The sequence below is a fragment of the Oryza sativa genome, chromosome 6, assembly GCF_034140825.1.
Source record: "Oryza sativa Japonica Group chromosome 6, ASM3414082v1".
In the NCBI taxonomy this organism is placed as follows: Eukaryota; Viridiplantae; Streptophyta; class Magnoliopsida; order Poales; family Poaceae; genus Oryza; species Oryza sativa.
The window spans coordinates 23,750,190-23,769,236 of NC_089040.1; the positions used below are offsets into that span (position 1 = coordinate 23,750,190).

The 19,047-nt window shown below is 48.4% G+C and overlaps 2 protein-coding genes across 2 annotated transcripts; both read left to right on the top strand.

Annotated features, from left to right (window-relative positions):
• Positions 1–1,688: 1,688 nt before the first annotated feature.
• Positions 1,689–2,447, top strand: LOC136357034 (uncharacterized). The gene is made up of 2 exons (XM_066311757.1): positions 1,689–2,025; positions 2,119–2,447. The coding sequence occupies exons 1-2, from the start codon at positions 1,689–1,691 to the stop codon at positions 2,445–2,447; spliced, it is 666 nt and encodes a 221-aa protein (XP_066167854.1).
• Positions 2,448–6,376: 3,929 nt separating this feature from the next.
• On the top strand, positions 6,377–7,135 carry LOC136357035 (uncharacterized). Its single transcript, XM_066311758.1, has 2 exons — positions 6,377–6,713; positions 6,807–7,135. The coding sequence occupies exons 1-2, from the start codon at positions 6,377–6,379 to the stop codon at positions 7,133–7,135; spliced, it is 666 nt and encodes a 221-aa protein (XP_066167855.1).
• Positions 7,136–19,047: the final 11,912 nt, after the last annotated feature.

Here is a 19,047-nt window from a genome sequence, read left to right on the forward strand (position 1 = left end):
TGATCCAGGAAAGGTGCGCTGTAATGGGTTATGTTGTGCAAGGGGTATTGTCACAACTCCTTTCCGAGGTACCATGGTGGTATTGAGGCACATGGTGACATGATGTGGGGTTGTGTCTTGTGGGTACAGTGGTACACCTCTGGCCAGAGTAAAACTATTCGAATAGCCGTGCCCGCGGTTATGGGCGAGTTGAGCAATGTTTTTCGTGATTAGTCTCACACCTCTCACAATAATTATGGATGTTATACCTGGTAATAATTTGCTTAGATCCTGGTTTGGAGTTAGATCTGTACAGCCGGGTATGGTTGTTCAGGATGGTTGGGCCTATGCAGCATGGGTGTGCTGTTCAGTGTTGATTAAAATTTTTAATTAATTACTCTACTGTTTTACTACTCTTAACTCTTTGCTAAATGCTGCTTTCGCAAATGAGCCTATATTATGCCATCCTTTGGTATCCTTGTGCACTTGCATATTTGCTATGTGGCTTGTTGAGTATGTCATATGCTCATTCTTGCAATAATCAATCAAACCTCAGTTGAAGATAAAGGATCCAGAAGAAGAAGACGTTTGGCTTATACCCCAGTTGAGCTGCCTGTGGGAGTGGAGCTGAAGCCATCGCTAGATCGTTATTCCGCTGCTGTTTTCTTTTCTTTTGTAAGTGTGTAACGTTATTATTATGATGGATTTGTATATTAAATTGTCAGTTTGTGTACCTCGGCTGATTCCTGGACGAGGATTTTATGCACAAATAAGTTCGGAAATTACTAGTGAATTTCCGGGCGTGACAAGTTGGTATCAGAGCCATCTCGACTGTAGGATAAGCCAAATGGTCAAACCTTAAGGACTAATTTTCTGAAAACATGATTTGTGAAAATTTCTCCTTTCTTCCTTATCTAGAATTCTTTGCAAATTGTTTCATTGTCTACTTCCGTCTCTCTTTCAACTTAAGTAGTTCTGAAACTAGTTGTTGAAACTAGAAGATGTTGATGAGGTCAACTTATGGAGGTCAGTAAAGTGGATCGAGGAAGAACTGAAGTGCCCAGATGTCAAGATGGAATGAAGTTGGATCCTACCTTAGAACCTATGCCGCCAAAGTATCTTTGAAGAATAGTTAGTAGGGTAGAACGCTTGTTGTTTGCTTTGTGTGTAGGTATGGTTGCATTCCCATCATTGGAGTAGTTCGTTGATGAGTGTGTAACTATACTAGGTTGCTTGCTTAATCAACTTGAACAATATAATGGTCTACACACATCAGATCAGTGTTAATCTGGTTAAGGTCTTGTCTTTAGTGTAACCCCTCTCCTTCTATCTTCTCTAATATGCAACAGATGGTGAACACGCGCACTGGAAGTGGAAGTGGAGCTACTAACAATGGAGGAGATCCCACGCTAGCTCAGATTCTGGCCCAACAAACACAACTGATCAATCTGTTAGTGCAGCAGGCACAGAATCAGCAGGCAAACAATCAGAACCAGAATCCACCCCCACCTCCCCAAAACAAGCTGGCAGATTTCTTACGTGTGAGACCCCCTACCTTTTCTAGCACTACCAACCCAGTGGAAGCAGGTGATTGGTTGCACGCTGTTGAGAAGAAGTTGGAACTGCTCCAGTGCACGGATCAGGAGAAAGTTGTTTTCGCTTCACATCAGTTGCAAGGATCTGCCTCAGAATGGTGGGATCACTTCCGGATGAATAGAGCAGAAGGACAACCAATCACTTGGGCGGAGTTCACTGAGGCATTCAAGAAGACACACATACCTGCAGGTGTTGTTGCTTTGAAGAAGCGTGAGTTCCGGGCACTTAAGCAAAAGGGTCGTACCGTGACGGAATATCTTTATGAGTTCAATCGTCTAGCTCGCTATGCTCCAGAAGATGTGCGTACTGACGAGGAAAGGCAGGAGAAGTTTTTGGAAGGCTTAAAGGATGAGCTGTCAGTTATGTTGATCTCTCATGACTATGAGGATTTTCAGGAGTTGGTTGATAAAGCAATTCGACTGGAAGACAAGAAGAACAGGATGGACAATCGTAAGAGAGGAAGGATTGTTTTCCAGGAGGCACAGGATAGTAGCCAGAGGCAGCGTATCAAGCCACTCCAAATTGGTGAATCTTTTTCTGCAGGTCAAGAACAGTCACAACAGTTGGGCATCAGTGGTGAGATCAACTCAGAGACTAATGCAAGCAATGAAGACAATGATGAGCAAGCTACTCAATCAGTGTCATTTCAGCAGGATCAGTCTCAAGAAGATAACAGTAATGGAAGGGAGCATCGGGTGTGTTTCAATTGTTATGAGCCAGGTCACTTCGTAAAAGAGTGTCCGAAGCCGAAGCGTCAACAGCCACAAGGCCAAGTCAACAACATTGTCCTCACAGGAGCAAATGCAGTGCCGGTTGCGTCTCAAGGGATACAGCTCAGCCATCAGTTCCAAAGCAGCAGTAGCTTTCTTTAAAATCTTAGAATAATTATTGGAGTTGTGGAATAAAAGATAGACTGTAGTTTACCTATGCCTTTTTCTTTCTAGCCGTTCCGAATCTCGGGACGAGATTCTTTGTAAGGGGGGTAGATTTGTCACATCCTGATTTTTGTTTCAGGATTTATAAATTATTTAATAAATTATTATTAGAATTTATATTAAATGTTCATTAATTTACAAGTGAAGTTAAATGTGGGAAATAAAATTTCCTAAATATAAAGCATGGATGGATTTAATTTTTATTAAATTCTCCATGGTTAATTATACTCTCTGGAATTTTCTCGGATTTTTCGGAGCTCAATTATTAATTTTAATCATACAAAGAGCATTTCAGTAATTACCCACATATTAAATTAATCATTAAATGGTCTAATTATAATTTTGTTAAGTACTTTGAGTGTCCAAGTATTTTCAGGATTTTTCTTGGAATTATTTGAGCATTGGAAGTATTTTTAACAATTCAAAGATCATTTAAGTGATTATTTTAATTGGAAAAGTAATAAAATCCTCCTCCTCAGCTTGGGCCATTTTCGGCCCATTCTTTCCTTTCCTTCCTCTCTCTTCCGCCGGCCCAACCTGAGCCGCCTCCTCTCCTCTCAGCCCAGCCGGAAAAGTCTACCTTTCCTCCCTCTACTACTGTTCATCTTCCAGCTCTGGACAGAGCCCGAGCTGCCGTCCTGTGCCCTGTGCAGCCGCCGCTTTCTCCACCAAATCCGCCGCATCCCGAGCTCCGTTTGCAAAATTAGTTGAGGGGAAATATTTCCTTTATCTTCCTCTTTCGTTTCCCCCAAGAATCGGAACCTAATTCCTTGTATTTTATCCAAATAAAATTCGTTTTGAGTTTATCTCTCCAAACTAACCCGAAGATTTTCCGGCTTCGATTCCTCTCGTTTGGAGTCCGATCTCTCTAGTCCAAGCCTATATAAAGCATCCCCTAGTTTTCCTCTTTCTTTTGCCCCATCTCCCGAGCTCTCTCGTCAACCGTAGAGCCGCCGCCACGTCGTCTTAGCCGCCGCCGTCGCCGGCCGACGAACAGCCGCCTCGCGCCGTCGTTTTGGCCGTCGCCGCTGTCTCCTCTCGCCGCCGTCGGGTGCGCGTGGAAGAGGGGAAGCTCGGCCGCCCCCTCCCCGCCGTCGCCGGTCACCGGAGAGTCGCCGCCGCCGACGACCGAGTCGCCACCGCCGCACAAGCTCGCCGCCGGCCGTCATCCGTCGTCGTTCGTTGCGTTGGTGAGTATCGTCGAGATCGCGTCGTCGTCGTCTACGTGTAGATGCCCTTAGATAGCCCGGCCGACCTCTCTAGCTCCGGTGAGGTCGCCACCCATGCCGTGGCTGCCGTCGATGACGTCATCGTGACATCATCATCTTTTCTTTTGCCCTTTTTCTAATAGATTAAATCTTCGGAAATTCATAACTAAATCATCGTAACTCGGTTTTGAGTGGTTCAAGTTGCTAAATTCATCTAAAATCATGATCTACATGTTTGTTTACTTTGTATGTACTGTTTATTTGGTTTTTATTAGTCTTTTTCTTCGTTTTGCGTGTTAGCTTGTCGTTTCCGTCGTTGCGAAGGTTCGTGAGTGCGTCAGGAGTGTTCAGAAGATTAATTGAAGACCGATTATTGCAAGGCAAGTCGCACAGATCCTAAACACAATCCTTTGAGCATGTTGATCCTATATTTAAATTCTCTATTTATTTCAACTGTGCATTTATTTTCGAATGTCACCGGGTGGTGTGAACTTATTCCTTTGTTATGGCCAATTTGCATTGATTACTTTATTCCTTGATACCTTGGGTTATTATAACTTGACTAGTTGGGCTTTATATATTGGTTCAGCTAGATATTAGTTATGATTGCTTAGCCATGCTTAGAAACATTAGCACACTATTGGGATAACTTATGACTCACTATTATTTAAGGATGGCTTAATGATAGTTCACGATGGTTAATCGTGATTGGTTAATTAATTACTTGCCAACTAAAACTTGATAATGGTGGGTTGTGAGCACATGGTTTTGAGAGTCGTGCTCATGACAATTAAGGACCGGTTCGCGAGCTACTGTTGTGAAACATTTATCGTGCCAACCACAAGCCAGCGTGGGCAACGGCTTTATCTTTTGTGTAGCGTGATTCATTATAGTGCGCCAGACTGAGAAGTGGCGAGAAGTCCACGGGGGTCGCTGGGGAGTCCATGCCTTGTTTATAAGGGGGTGATTATGATCCAGGAAAGGTGCGCTGTAATGGGTTATGTTGTGCAAGGGGTATTGTCACAACTCCTTTCCGAGGTACCATGGTGGTATTGAGGCACATGGTGACATGATGTGGGGTTGTGTCTTGTGGGTACAGTGGTACACCTCTGGCCAGAGTAAAACTATTCGAATAGCCGTGCCCGCGGTTATGGGCGAGTTGAGCAATGTTTTTCGTGATTAGTCTCACACCTCTCACAATAATTATGGATGTTATACCTGGTAATAATTTGCTTAGATCCTGGTTTGGAGTTAGATCTGTACAGCCGGGTATGGTTGTTCAGGATGGTTGGGCCTATGCAGCATGGGTGTGCTGTTCAGTGTTGATTAAAATTTTTAATTAATTACTCTACTGTTTTACTACTCTTAACTCTTTGCTAAATGCTGCTTTCGCAAATGAGCCTATATTATGCCATCCTTTGGTATCCTTGTGCACTTGCATATTTGCTATGTGGCTTGTTGAGTATGTCATATGCTCATTCTTGCAATAATCAATCAAACCTCAGTTGAAGATAAAGGATCCAGAAGAAGAAGACGTTTGGCTTATACCCCAGTTGAGCTGCCTGTGGGAGTGGAGCTGAAGCCATCGCTAGATCGTTATTCCGCTGCTGTTTTCTTTTCTTTTGTAAGTGTGTAACGTTATTATTATGATGGATTTGTATATTAAATTGTCAGTTTGTGTACCTCGGCTGATTCCTGGACGAGGATTTTATGCACAAATAAGTTCGGAAATTACTAGTGAATTTCCGGGCGTGACAAGTTGGTATCAGAGCCATCTCGACTGTAGGATAAGCCAAATGGTCAAACCTTAAGGACTAATTTTCTGAAAACATGATTTGTGAAAATTTCTCCTTTCTTCCTTATCTAGAATTCTTTGCAAATTGTTTCATTGTCTACTTCCGTCTCTCTTTCAACTTAAGTAGTTCTGAAACTAGTTGTTGAAACTAGAAGATGTTGATGAGGTCAACTTATGGAGGTCAGTAAAGTGGATCGAGGAAGAACTGAAGTGCCCAGATGTCAAGATGGAATGAAGTTGGATCCTACCTTAGAACCTATGCCGCCAAAGTATCTTTGAAGAATAGTTAGTAGGGTAGAACGCTTGTTGTTTGCTTTGTGTGTAGGTATGGTTGCATTCCCATCATTGGAGTAGTTCGTTGATGAGTGTGTAACTATACTAGGTTGCTTGCTTAATCAACTTGAACAATATAATGGTCTACACACATCAGATCAGTGTTAATCTGGTTAAGGTCTTGTCTTTAGTGTAACCCCTCTCCTTCTATCTTCTCTAATATGCAACAGATGGTGAACACGCGCACTGGAAGTGGAAGTGGAGCTACTAACAATGGAGGAGATCCCACGCTAGCTCAGATTCTGGCCCAACAAACACAACTGATCAATCTGTTAGTGCAGCAGGCACAGAATCAGCAGGCAAACAATCAGAACCAGAATCCACCCCCACCTCCCCAAAACAAGCTGGCAGATTTCTTACGTGTGAGACCCCCTACCTTTTCTAGCACTACCAACCCAGTGGAAGCAGGTGATTGGTTGCACGCTGTTGAGAAGAAGTTGGAACTGCTCCAGTGCACGGATCAGGAGAAAGTTGTTTTCGCTTCACATCAGTTGCAAGGATCTGCCTCAGAATGGTGGGATCACTTCCGGATGAATAGAGCAGAAGGACAACCAATCACTTGGGCGGAGTTCACTGAGGCATTCAAGAAGACACACATACCTGCAGGTGTTGTTGCTTTGAAGAAGCGTGAGTTCCGGGCACTTAAGCAAAAGGGTCGTACCGTGACGGAATATCTTTATGAGTTCAATCGTCTAGCTCGCTATGCTCCAGAAGATGTGCGTACTGACGAGGAAAGGCAGGAGAAGTTTTTGGAAGGCTTAAAGGATGAGCTGTCAGTTATGTTGATCTCTCATGACTATGAGGATTTTCAGGAGTTGGTTGATAAAGCAATTCGACTGGAAGACAAGAAGAACAGGATGGACAATCGTAAGAGAGGAAGGATTGTTTTCCAGGAGGCACAGGATAGTAGCCAGAGGCAGCGTATCAAGCCACTCCAAATTGGTGAATCTTTTTCTGCAGGTCAAGAACAGTCACAACAGTTGGGCATCAGTGGTGAGATCAACTCAGAGACTAATGCAAGCAATGAAGACAATGATGAGCAAGCTACTCAATCAGTGTCATTTCAGCAGGATCAGTCTCAAGAAGATAACAGTAATGGAAGGGAGCATCGGGTGTGTTTCAATTGTTATGAGCCAGGTCACTTCGTAAAAGAGTGTCCGAAGCCGAAGCGTCAACAGCCACAAGGCCAAGTCAACAACATTGTCCTCACAGGAGCAAATGCAGTGCCGGTTGCGTCTCAAGGGATACAGCTCAGCCATCAGTTCCAAAGCAGCAGTAGCTTTCTTTAAAATCTTAGAATAATTATTGGAGTTGTGGAATAAAAGATAGACTGTAGTTTACCTATGCCTTTTTCTTTCTAGCCGTTCCGAATCTCGGGACGAGATTCTTTGTAAGGGGGGTAGATTTGTCACATCCTGATTTTTGTTTCAGGATTTATAAATTATTTAATAAATTATTATTAGAATTTATATTAAATGTTCATTAATTTACAAGTGAAGTTAAATGTGGGAAATAAAATTTCCTAAATATAAAGCATGGATGGATTTAATTTTTATTAAATTCTCCATGGTTAATTATACTCTCTGGAATTTTCTCGGATTTTTCGGAGCTCAATTATTAATTTTAATCATACAAAGAGCATTTCAGTAATTACCCACATATTAAATTAATCATTAAATGGTCTAATTATAATTTTGTTAAGTACTTTGAGTGTCCAAGTATTTTCAGGATTTTTCTTGGAATTATTTGAGCATTGGAAGTATTTTTAACAATTCAAAGATCATTTAAGTGATTATTTTAATTGGAAAAGTAATAAAATCCTCCTCCTCAGCTTGGGCCATTTTCGGCCCATTCTTTCCTTTCCTTCCTCTCTCTTCCGCCGGCCCAACCTGAGCCGCCTCCTCTCCTCTCAGCCCAGCCGGAAAAGTCTACCTTTCCTCCCTCTACTACTGTTCATCTTCCAGCTCTGGACAGAGCCCGAGCTGCCGTCCTGTGCCCTGTGCAGCCGCCGCTTTCTCCACCAAATCCGCCGCATCCCGAGCTCCGTTTGCAAAATTAGTTGAGGGGAAATATTTCCTTTATCTTCCTCTTTCGTTTCCCCCAAGAATCGGAACCTAATTCCTTGTATTTTATCCAAATAAAATTCGTTTTGAGTTTATCTCTCCAAACTAACCCGAAGATTTTCCGGCTTCGATTCCTCTCGTTTGGAGTCCGATCTCTCTAGTCCAAGCCTATATAAAGCATCCCCTAGTTTTCCTCTTTCTTTTGCCCCATCTCCCGAGCTCTCTCGTCAACCGTAGAGCCGCCGCCACGTCGTCTTAGCCGCCGCCGTCGCCGGCCGACGAACAGCCGCCTCGCGCCGTCGTTTTGGCCGTCGCCGCTGTCTCCTCTCGCCGCCGTCGGGTGCGCGTGGAAGAGGGGAAGCTCGGCCGCCCCCTCCCCGCCGTCGCCGGTCACCGGAGAGTCGCCGCCGCCGACGACCGAGTCGCCACCGCCGCACAAGCTCGCCGCCGGCCGTCATCCGTCGTCGTTCGTTGCGTTGGTGAGTATCGTCGAGATCGCGTCGTCGTCGTCTACGTGTAGATGCCCTTAGATAGCCCGGCCGACCTCTCTAGCTCCGGTGAGGTCGCCACCCATGCCGTGGCTGCCGTCGATGACGTCATCGTGACATCATCATCTTTTCTTTTGCCCTTTTTCTAATAGATTAAATCTTCGGAAATTCATAACTAAATCATCGTAACTCGGTTTTGAGTGGTTCAAGTTGCTAAATTCATCTAAAATCATGATCTACATGTTTGTTTACTTTGTATGTACTGTTTATTTGGTTTTTATTAGTCTTTTTCTTCGTTTTGCGTGTTAGCTTGTCGTTTCCGTCGTTGCGAAGGTTCGTGAGTGCGTCAGGAGTGTTCAGAAGATTAATTGAAGACCGATTATTGCAAGGCAAGTCGCACAGATCCTAAACACAATCCTTTGAGCATGTTGATCCTATATTTAAATTCTCTATTTATTTCAACTGTGCATTTATTTTCGAATGTCACCGGGTGGTGTGAACTTATTCCTTTGTTATGGCCAATTTGCATTGATTACTTTATTCCTTGATACCTTGGGTTATTATAACTTGACTAGTTGGGCTTTATATATTGGTTCAGCTAGATATTAGTTATGATTGCTTAGCCATGCTTAGAAACATTAGCACACTATTGGGATAACTTATGACTCACTATTATTTAAGGATGGCTTAATGATAGTTCACGATGGTTAATCGTGATTGGTTAATTAATTACTTGCCAACTAAAACTTGATAATGGTGGGTTGTGAGCACATGGTTTTGAGAGTCGTGCTCATGACAATTAAGGACCGGTTCGCGAGCTACTGTTGTGAAACATTTATCGTGCCAACCACAAGCCAGCGTGGGCAACGGCTTTATCTTTTGTGTAGCGTGATTCATTATAGTGCGCCAGACTGAGAAGTGGCGAGAAGTCCACGGGGGTCGCTGGGGAGTCCATGCCTTGTTTATAAGGGGGTGATTATGATCCAGGAAAGGTGCGCTGTAATGGGTTATGTTGTGCAAGGGGTATTGTCACAACTCCTTTCCGAGGTACCATGGTGGTATTGAGGCACATGGTGACATGATGTGGGGTTGTGTCTTGTGGGTACAGTGGTACACCTCTGGCCAGAGTAAAACTATTCGAATAGCCGTGCCCGCGGTTATGGGCGAGTTGAGCAATGTTTTTCGTGATTAGTCTCACACCTCTCACAATAATTATGGATGTTATACCTGGTAATAATTTGCTTAGATCCTGGTTTGGAGTTAGATCTGTACAGCCGGGTATGGTTGTTCAGGATGGTTGGGCCTATGCAGCATGGGTGTGCTGTTCAGTGTTGATTAAAATTTTTAATTAATTACTCTACTGTTTTACTACTCTTAACTCTTTGCTAAATGCTGCTTTCGCAAATGAGCCTATATTATGCCATCCTTTGGTATCCTTGTGCACTTGCATATTTGCTATGTGGCTTGTTGAGTATGTCATATGCTCATTCTTGCAATAATCAATCAAACCTCAGTTGAAGATAAAGGATCCAGAAGAAGAAGACGTTTGGCTTATACCCCAGTTGAGCTGCCTGTGGGAGTGGAGCTGAAGCCATCGCTAGATCGTTATTCCGCTGCTGTTTTCTTTTCTTTTGTAAGTGTGTAACGTTATTATTATGATGGATTTGTATATTAAATTGTCAGTTTGTGTACCTCGGCTGATTCCTGGACGAGGATTTTATGCACAAATAAGTTCAGAAATTACTAGTGAATTTCCGGGCGTGACAGCTGCGCAGCCAGAGGGGCAGCCGATTACTTGGGCCCGCTTCACCGCCGCTTTCCGGAGAACCCATGTGCCCGCTGGAGTCGTGGCTCTTAAGAAAAAGGAATTCCGAGAGTTGAAGCAAGGCAACCGCTCCGTAATGGAGTATTTGCATGAGTTCAACAACCTGGCCCGTTACGCCCCAGAGGATGTGCGGGAAGATGAGGAGAAGCAGGAGAAGTTCCTGGCAGGAATGGACCCCGAGCTGTCCGTTCGTCTAGTCTCTGGGGACTATCCGGATTTCCAGCGACTGGTGGACAAGAGCATCCGCTTGGAAGCCAAGCACAAAGAACTGGAGTCGCACAAGCGCCGCTTGGCGAATTTCCGTAATCACCAGGGTGCTAACCAAAGGGTCCGCTACACCAATCCCTATCCAGGGGGATCCTCCTCGCAGCAGCAACAACAGCAGCAGCAACCTCGCCCAGCGCCCCGACCTCAATTCGTGGTGCGCGTCCCACAGCCGCAGCAGCAGCAGAATCAACAAGGGACTCGTGCGCCCCGTCCTCCTACGCCGACTGTGCAGCCAGTTCAAGGCCGCAGGGACGCTCAAGGTCCGCAGCGTCTGTGCTTCAACTGCTTCGAGCCCGGGCACTTTGCGGATAAATGCCCGAAGCCAAAGCGTCAGCAAGGCCAAGCGCCTCCCCGCCCCAACAACGGCGGCAAGGACGTCATCCGGGGTCGTGTGAATCACGTGACGGCCGAGGACGTGCTGACAACTCCAGACGTCATCGTTGGTACGTTCCTCGTCCATTCCATCCCTGCTACCATTTTGTTCGACTCTGGAGCTTCCCACTCGTTTATATCTGTGCCATTCGTGGGGAGAAATCAGTTGGGGGTAGAAAGGCTTAGAAACCCTCTGCTCATCACCACCCCTGGCGGGGTTATGACAGCAAAGTATTATAGCCCTGCCGTCCCTATAGAAATTCAGGGGATTCCTTTTCCCTCGGATCTGATTCTGCTAGACACCAAGAACTTGGATGTGATTCTTGGGATGAATTGGTTGGCTCAATTCCAAGGGGTAGTGGATTGCGCGAGGCGCACTGTCACTCTGTACCGAGGACCAGAACAACCGGTTGTTTTCTTTGCACCCCCAACCTCTGTCAGAAGTTCAGAACTTCATCAGATAGAACTGTCAGAAATCCCCGTAGTCAGAGAGTTCGGAGACGTGTTTCCGGAAGAACTACCTGGTATGCCGCCCAAGCGAGAGATTGAGTTCCGAATAGATCTTGCTCCAGGAACCACTCCTCTGCACAAGCGACCCTACCGTATGGCAGCAAATAAACTGGCCGAAGTAAAGAAACAGTTGGAAGAGTTGAAAGAAAAGGGGTACATACGTCCGAGTACTTCCCCGTGGGGTGCTCCTGTGATTTTTGTAGAGAAGAAAGACAAGACGAAGAGGATGTGCGTCGACTACAGAGCTCTCAATGAAGTCACCATCAAAAACAAGTACCCTCTTCCCCGGATCGATGATCTGTTCGACCAGCTTAAAGGTGCCACTGTATTCTCCAAGATTGATCTCCGTTCCGGATATCACCAATTACGTATTCGTGAAGAAGATATTCCGAAGACCGCATTCACTACGCGATATGGACTGTATGAATTCACGGTGATGTCGTTCGGCTTAACCAATGCTCCTGCCTTCTTCATGAACTTGATGAACAAAGTGTTCATGGAATACTTGGATAAGTTCGTTGTGGTTTTCATCGATGACATTCTGATATACTCACAATCAGAGGAAGACCATCAGCACCACCTCCGTCTGGTGTTGGGAAAGTTGCGGGAACATCAATTGTATGCCAAGCTTAGCAAGTGTGAGTTCTGGTTGTCCGAAGTCAAATTCTTGGGGCACGTGATATCTGCTAAAGGAGTTGCTGTGGACCCCGAAACAGTGACCGCCGTCACCGATTGGAAGCAACCCAAGACAGTCACTCAGATTCGCAGTTTCTTGGGTTTGGCAGGATACTACCGGAGGTTCATCGAGAACTTCTCCAAAATCGCTCGACCCATGACACAGTTGTTGAAGAAAGAAGAGAAGTTTGTGTGGAGCCCGCAATGCGAGAAGGCGTTCCAAACTCTCAAAGAAAAGCTGGTTTCCTCGCCAGTGTTAATCTTGCCGGATACTCGCAAGGACCTCAAGAATATGAAACAGGGTAAAGCCGCTGGTTTCACAGAGGATGAACACGGAACCCTATGGAACGGAAATCGGGTATGCGTTCCGGATAACAGCGAACTTAAACAGTTGATACTTCAGGAAGCTCACGAAAGTCCTTATTCAATCCACCCGGGCAGTACAAAGATGTATCTAGACTTGAAGGAGAAATACTGGTGGGTTAGCATGAAGCGGGAAATTGCAGAGTTCGTGGCTCTGTGTGATGTGTGCCAGCGCGTCAAGGCAGAACACCAACGACCGGCCGGACTCCTCCAACCTCTCCAAGTACCAGAATGGAAATGGGATGAAATTGGGATGGATTTCATCACCGGACTTCCGAAGACCCAAGGAGGATATGATTCTATATGGGTAGTTGTGGATCGATTAACCAAGGTAGCTCGATTCATTCCTGTGAAGACCACCTATGGAGGGAACAAACTAGCGGAGCTCTACTTCGCTAGGATCGTGAGTCTCCATGGCGTTCCCAAGAAAATCGTATCTGATAGGGGAAGCCAATTCACCTCTCACTTTTGGAAGAAGCTCCAAGAAGAGCTGGGTACTCGATTGAATTTCAGCACTGCCTATCACCCGCAGACAGATGGACAGACCGAGCGTCTAAATCAGATTCTAGAAGATATGCTCCGCGCATGTGTCCTAGATTTCGGGAAGACCTGGGATAAGAGTCTCCCCTATGCTGAGTTCTCCTACAATAACAGCTATCAAGCCAGCATACAAATGGCACCTTATGAAGCGTTGTATGGGCGCAAATGCCGGACACCGCTATTGTGGGACCAAGTCGGAGAAAGCCAAGTGTTCGGGACTGATATCCTGAGAGAAGCTGAAGCTAAAGTCAGAATCATTCGGGAAAATCTAAAGGTGGCACAGTCCCGGCAGAAAAGTTATGCAGATAACCGTCGCCGTGACCTGGAATTCGCAGTGGATGATTTTGTGTATCTTCGAGTCACGCCATTGCGAGGTGTACACAGGTTTCAGACAAAAGGGAAGCTCACACCTCGGTATGTGGGTCCTTTTCGTATCACTGCTCGGCGCGGAGAAGTCGCTTACCAGTTGGAGCTGCCCGCCTCCTTGGGCAACGTGCATGATGTGTTCCATGTGTCGCAACTCAAGAAATGTCTCCGAGTGCCATCCGAGCAGACCGACTCAGAGCAAATTGAAGTTCGCGAAGATTTGACCTACGTGGAGAGGCCAGTAAAAATCCTGGACACCATGGAGCGCAGGACCAGGAACCGAGTAATCCGTTTTTGCAAGGTCCAGTGGAGCAACCACGCCGAAGAAGAAGCTACCTGGGAGCGTGAAGACGAGCTGAAGGCAGCCCATCCCGATCTCTTCGCCAGTTCTTCCGAATCTCGGGGTCGAGATTCCGTTTAAGGGGGGTAGGTTTGTCGCGTCCCAAAACAACTCTAAAATATATCCTCGAAATTGTGCAAAGAATAATTAAAAATCATGTGAAAGCCTTCAACAATTAAAATGTGCAAAGATAAAAGTCAAATTAGGCTTGGAGGATTTTTGTATATTTCCTAAAAGCCTAAAATGCGTAAATAAATTTTAGTGGAATTTTCAGAGCACAAATAATAAGTGAAAAGAAATAAACAAAGTTGAAAAGGTTTATAAAAAGAAAAACCCTAAAAGAAGTCTTCTTTCCCCCCCCTTCCTTCTTGGGCCGGCTCGGCCCAGCCCCTCCCTCTCTCTCTCTCTTCCCCTCCGGCCCATCGGCCTCCCCGCGCGCGTGCGCCGCTGACAGGCGGGCCCGCCCGCCACTCTCGCTGACGGGTGGGGCCCACCTGTCATCGCCTTCCTCCCGCCGCGCCCGCCGCCGCGCCCGTGCCCTAGCGCCGCCGCCGCCGCGGATTGCGCCGCATCCCGCCGTCCCCGCGCGCATTAAAGAGAGGGGAATTACTCCCCGTGATTCCCTCTCCCGTTTCCCCCTCTTTCCCCTCTCTCTCTCCCTCGGATTCGTTCGGAATCAAGCCCGCAATCTTCGCCGGCGCATCTATGGAGCCCGAGAACTCCGCGGCCGGTTTCCTTTCTCTCCGGCCGCCCTCTCTCTCTCCCGTCGCTATAAAATCAATCCCCGAGCTCCGCTCCTCCGTTTCCGCCACTCGCCGCTCACTCTCCCCGTCGGAATCGAGCCCGCACCGTCGCACCTTCTCTCCGCCGTCGCCGCCGTGCTCCGGTTCGCCGCCGCCGTCGCTCCGGACTTCCTCCCCACTCGGCGACACCTCCGTCCGCTTCGCCGTGTTGCCGCTGACCCCGTCCGCCGCTCCGCTTCGCCCGTCGACCGCCGGAGCACCGTCGCCCTCGTCATCCCGAGCCGCGCCGCCGTCTTCTTCCGCTTCGGCCGCCGTTCCCGTCGTCGCCGTCGACCGGGGTGAGCCGAAGACCGTTCCGTTCGCTTCCCCCTTCCCTCCTCTCTCTCGGGTGCCACTCCGCCGCGCCGTTGGTCGCCGGCGGCGACCATCGGGGCGCGGGTGCGCGTCCTCCTCCCGTCGGCCGTGCCGGCGAGGCCGCCTTCGGCGTGCCCTCGCGGCTGCCAAGTGGGCCCGGCCGTCAGCCGCCCGCGCCCGCGGGTGCGGCTGACGCGCGGGACCCACGGCGCCGACCGCCGCCAGCCGCGTGCGCCCGGTCCACCGTGGACCGAGAGGCTGACGCGTGGGCCCCACTTCCCGTGGACCCGGTCCGCGCGCCCGCTCCCTCGGCTGACGCAATAAACATGATTTTTAATTAAAATTTAAATGAAGAAATTCGCAAATATCCATTTAAAGAGCATATAAACTTCAAATGGCCATATCTTGGCCATTTGAACTCGGAATTGGACCGTTCAAGTCTCTAATTTTTCCTTAAGATGTAAAGAACCCATTTTTGTGCTTTGTTTCTGCTGTTATGTGGAGTTATTTAGTGTTAAAGCCCTTTTCTTTTCCGTTGGTCGTGTAGACGCTGCAGCTTCGGAAGATCCGCTCTTCGTGGAAGTCGAAGCCGTCGGTTGGGAAAGCGAGCAAGGCAAGACACATCATCTTGATCATATTGAATCCCAGTTTATAAAATTATGTTGATTTAAATTATTGCATTATCGCTTTGTTTAAATTCCCGCGTTATCACTGTTTTATTTAGCCATGCCTATTTACCTTTGTTATGACCTTATTATTATTGTTATTGTTATTATTATTACCTTGTTCGCCCTAGAGTAAACAAAACCTCAACTAGTGGACACTCTACTCGTGGTATCCCTAGTTTAAATTTAGGTAGATGCTTCGCAATTTAATTAGGTAACCCTAGGTGGTTTTATAACTTTAGACTTGGGAAATATTCATATCACCTGGACACTATGGAATTGTTGGATTATTGTGGAATTGGTTTCACACCGCCCCCTCTATTCAAAATCCCCTAAAATGGTTTTAGGCTGGGCTCGGGGTGCATGGTTTTGATAGTAGCACCTCGGCCGTTTAAGGACCGGTCTTCGGGCCTCTGTTGCAAAGCACTACCGTACTTCCACATGTCTAGTGGGTAAGGCTTAGTTTGTGGCTCAGTCTAGTCATAAACAAAAGTACACGGATTGGAGATGGATGAAGTCGGGGGTCGATGGACATTCTCCAGGGCAAATGAAGGCTACACGAGCTGCGGCCCGGTAGTCGAGATGTCATATGGCAGAGGGTTGGTGCCCTGCTGCTAGGGGCTCAGTCTCGCCTGCCTGTCCCGGGGGTTCCGGCCGTAGGCGGGATTGGGTCGGTACTCTTGTCTAAGGCTAGGATGGGTTGGAAACTATGTCACGTCTTCCGTCCGTATACCGTGGTGGTATGTGGCACGTGGTAACACGTGAGGAAGATGTGTCTTGTGGGTAAAGATGTACACCTCTGATCAGAGTATAAACTATTCGAATAGCCGAGCCCTCGGTTATGGGCAAGCCGAGCAATGTACCCAAGTTAGTGTTTTAATTCTTAAAACCTGCTTAACAACTAAAATGCGGAATGGTTGGCCTGGGTTGGCTTGGGACGAGCTGGGACCCAGGTCGGGTTGCCAGTTCGGTCTGAATCATCGTAGGCCTTGGGTTAAGGCAGGTTCGTGTGGGTTCACGGCCTTGATTAATAATATTGCATAGTTCTAGATTCGTGTTTACAAAATAGCCTTGAGCAACTAGATTCCTTTAAATGCTGTTTACTGCAACCCTAATCCTTATATTATAATTCCTTTGTACTCCCTTGCATTTATTATGCATTCGTGGGTGTGTCTTGTTGAGTACGGTGGTTGTACTCAGTCTTGCTCAATTTTTCCCAAGCCCAGATGAGGAGTTCCTTGAAGATGAAGGCTTTGGTGTCTAGCTCGTGCCTGCCGTCAAGCGCCTGTGGTCGTCGCCCTAGTCTTCCGCTGTTTTTCGTTGTCTTTGAGTGTGCTGGGCCGTTGTTGCCCGTGTAATAATTCTATTTACGCTTCCGCTTGTTAAACTCTGAATTGTATCAACTTTTGGTGTACCTTGCCTCCTGGGACAAGGAATAATACACGCACGTCAGGAACGCCTGTTGGGTGATTTCCGGTCGTGACAACAGTGGTATGATCTGCAGGGCCTGGGCCGGCTGATGGATTTGCTTGGCGTGGAACTGACACGCTCTGCATCGCCGGACCAGATCGACTGCATCATTGAGAGCTGTCGGCCAATAAAATCCTTGACGAAAGGCCTTGCCAACCAGGGTGCGCGAGGCGGAATGGGCTCCGCACTCGCCCTCATGGATGTCAGCAAGAAGCTCAACGCCTTGTTCCTGAGGAATGCACTTCAGGAGGATTCCGTTAGCCGCGCGCCGATAGAGGGTCCCTTCTACCAGCACGTAGCGTTTGGAAATGCGTTGTACGCGTTCACTCCCTTCGCGGTCCTCAGGTAGAGTCTTATCTGTGAGGTATGTTTGGATCTCAGAGATCCAAGCAATCAATCTAAGGGAGCTTGGAGCGCTCCCTTCGGGTCCCGAGGCCTGGACTCCGACGGGCCTCGGGGGCCGGTCAGGCGCATCCGTCTCCCCTAAGGGGTCGGGTCGCGCCGACGGCTGGGTAAGCCTTTCTTCAAAGGCGCCCGGTGGGGTCTGGGCTCGCGAGGACGCGAGCCGTGAGAGTTCGTCGGCTATCATGTTATCCCGTCTGGGCACATGCCGAAGCTCTATCCCGTCAAAATGGCGCTCCATACGCCGCACTTGGCGTACATAGGCGTCCATTTGCGGGTCAGAGCACCGGTACTCCTTACAGACCTGGTTAACGACCAGCTGGGAATCGCCTAACACTAGGAGACGGCGGATCCCCAGTCCGGCTGCCACCCTGAGTCCGGCAAGGAGTCCCTCGTACTCTGCCATATTATTGGTCGCTCGAAAGTCGAGGCGGACCAGATATCTAAGGACGTCTCCGGTCGGGGAGGTCAACGTGACCCCCGCACCGGCACCCTGGAGGGACAGAGAACCATCGAACTGCATCACCCAGTGGGTGGTGTGAGGCAGCTGCGAGGGGTTCGTGCTGGCCTCGGGGATTGAGACGGTCTCTGGAGCCGGGGTCCACTCTGCCACAAAATCGGCGAGGGCCTGGCTCTTGATAGCGTGGCGTGGTTCAAAGTGCAGATCGAACTCAGAAAGCTCGATTGCCCATTTTACCACCCGTCCTGTACCCTCTCGATTATGCAAGATTTGACCGAGGGGGTAAGACGTAACCACAGTGACCCTATGTGCCTGAAAATAATGGCGCAGTTTCCTCGAGGCCATCAGAATAGCGTAAAGCATCTTCTGGGCCTGAGGGTATCGGGTCTTAGCGTCCCGGAGGGCCTCACTAACAAAGTAGACAGGCCGCTGCACCCTTCGGTGGGGCCGATCCTCTCTGCTAGGGGCCGTATCCCCGGGGCGTTCTTCGTTCAAGTGGCCTTTCGGGGCGCACTTGTCTTCTGTGCCAATGACCTCGGGGTCGGAGGATGAAAGGGGCGGCCTTCCCTCAGTGGCCTCGGGGCCGTCCTGGGGGTCGGGGGCTCCTGGCATCGTCGGACAAGCGGGCAAAGGGCCAACTCCGGTCGTCAGGGGCCTCTGGCCTCCGTTCGGCTCGGGGGCCTCTTCTCCCTGCTCTTTCCCGGGTCGAGTCAGCACAGGGTTAGCCTCGGGGTCAAAGGGCGTTAAGTGCGGCCTTCCCGCAGTGGCCTTGGGGCCCTCCTGAGGGTCGGGGGCACCTAGCACCGTCTGACAAGCGGGCAGAGGGCCGACTCCGGTTGTCAGGGGCCGTAGGCCGCCGTACGACTCGGGGGCCTCTCCTCCCCGCTCGCTCCCGGGCCAAGTTAGCACAGAATGGGGGTGCACGAAATGAGGATTGTCTTCATCGCGCTCCACAACCAACGCTGCACTAACTACTTGGGGGGTCGCCGCTAAGTAAAGTAGCAGGGGCTCATTTGGCTCCGGGGCGACTAGAACCGGGGGAGAGCTGAGATATGCCTTTAACTGAGTGAGGGCATGTTCAGCTTCCTCCGTCCAAGTAAACGGCCCCGAGCGCTTGAGGAGCTTAAACAAGGGTAGCGCCTTCTCTCCCAGCCTTGATATGAAACGACTTAGGGCGGCCATGCAACCGGTGACGCATTGCACATCCCTAAGTTTGCTGGGGGGGCGCATCCGCTCGATAGCTCGAATCTTCTCGGGGTTGGCCTCAATGCCTCGGGCAGAGACCAAGAACCCGAGAA

Bases quoted from the DNA above. Each gene is read 5' to 3' on its own strand.
- LOC136357035 (XM_066311758.1), top strand. From the start codon at position 6,377: ATGAATAGAGCAGAAGGACAACCAATCACTTGGGCGGAGTTCACTGAG. The intron at 6,714-6,806 runs GTAAGAGAGGAA...CTTTTTCTGCAG, and splicing joins GAAGAACAGGATGGACAATC to GTCAAGAACAGTCACAACAG.
- LOC136357034 (XM_066311757.1), top strand. From the start codon at position 1,689: ATGAATAGAGCAGAAGGACAACCAATCACTTGGGCGGAGTTCACTGAG. The intron at 2,026-2,118 runs GTAAGAGAGGAA...CTTTTTCTGCAG, and splicing joins GAAGAACAGGATGGACAATC to GTCAAGAACAGTCACAACAG.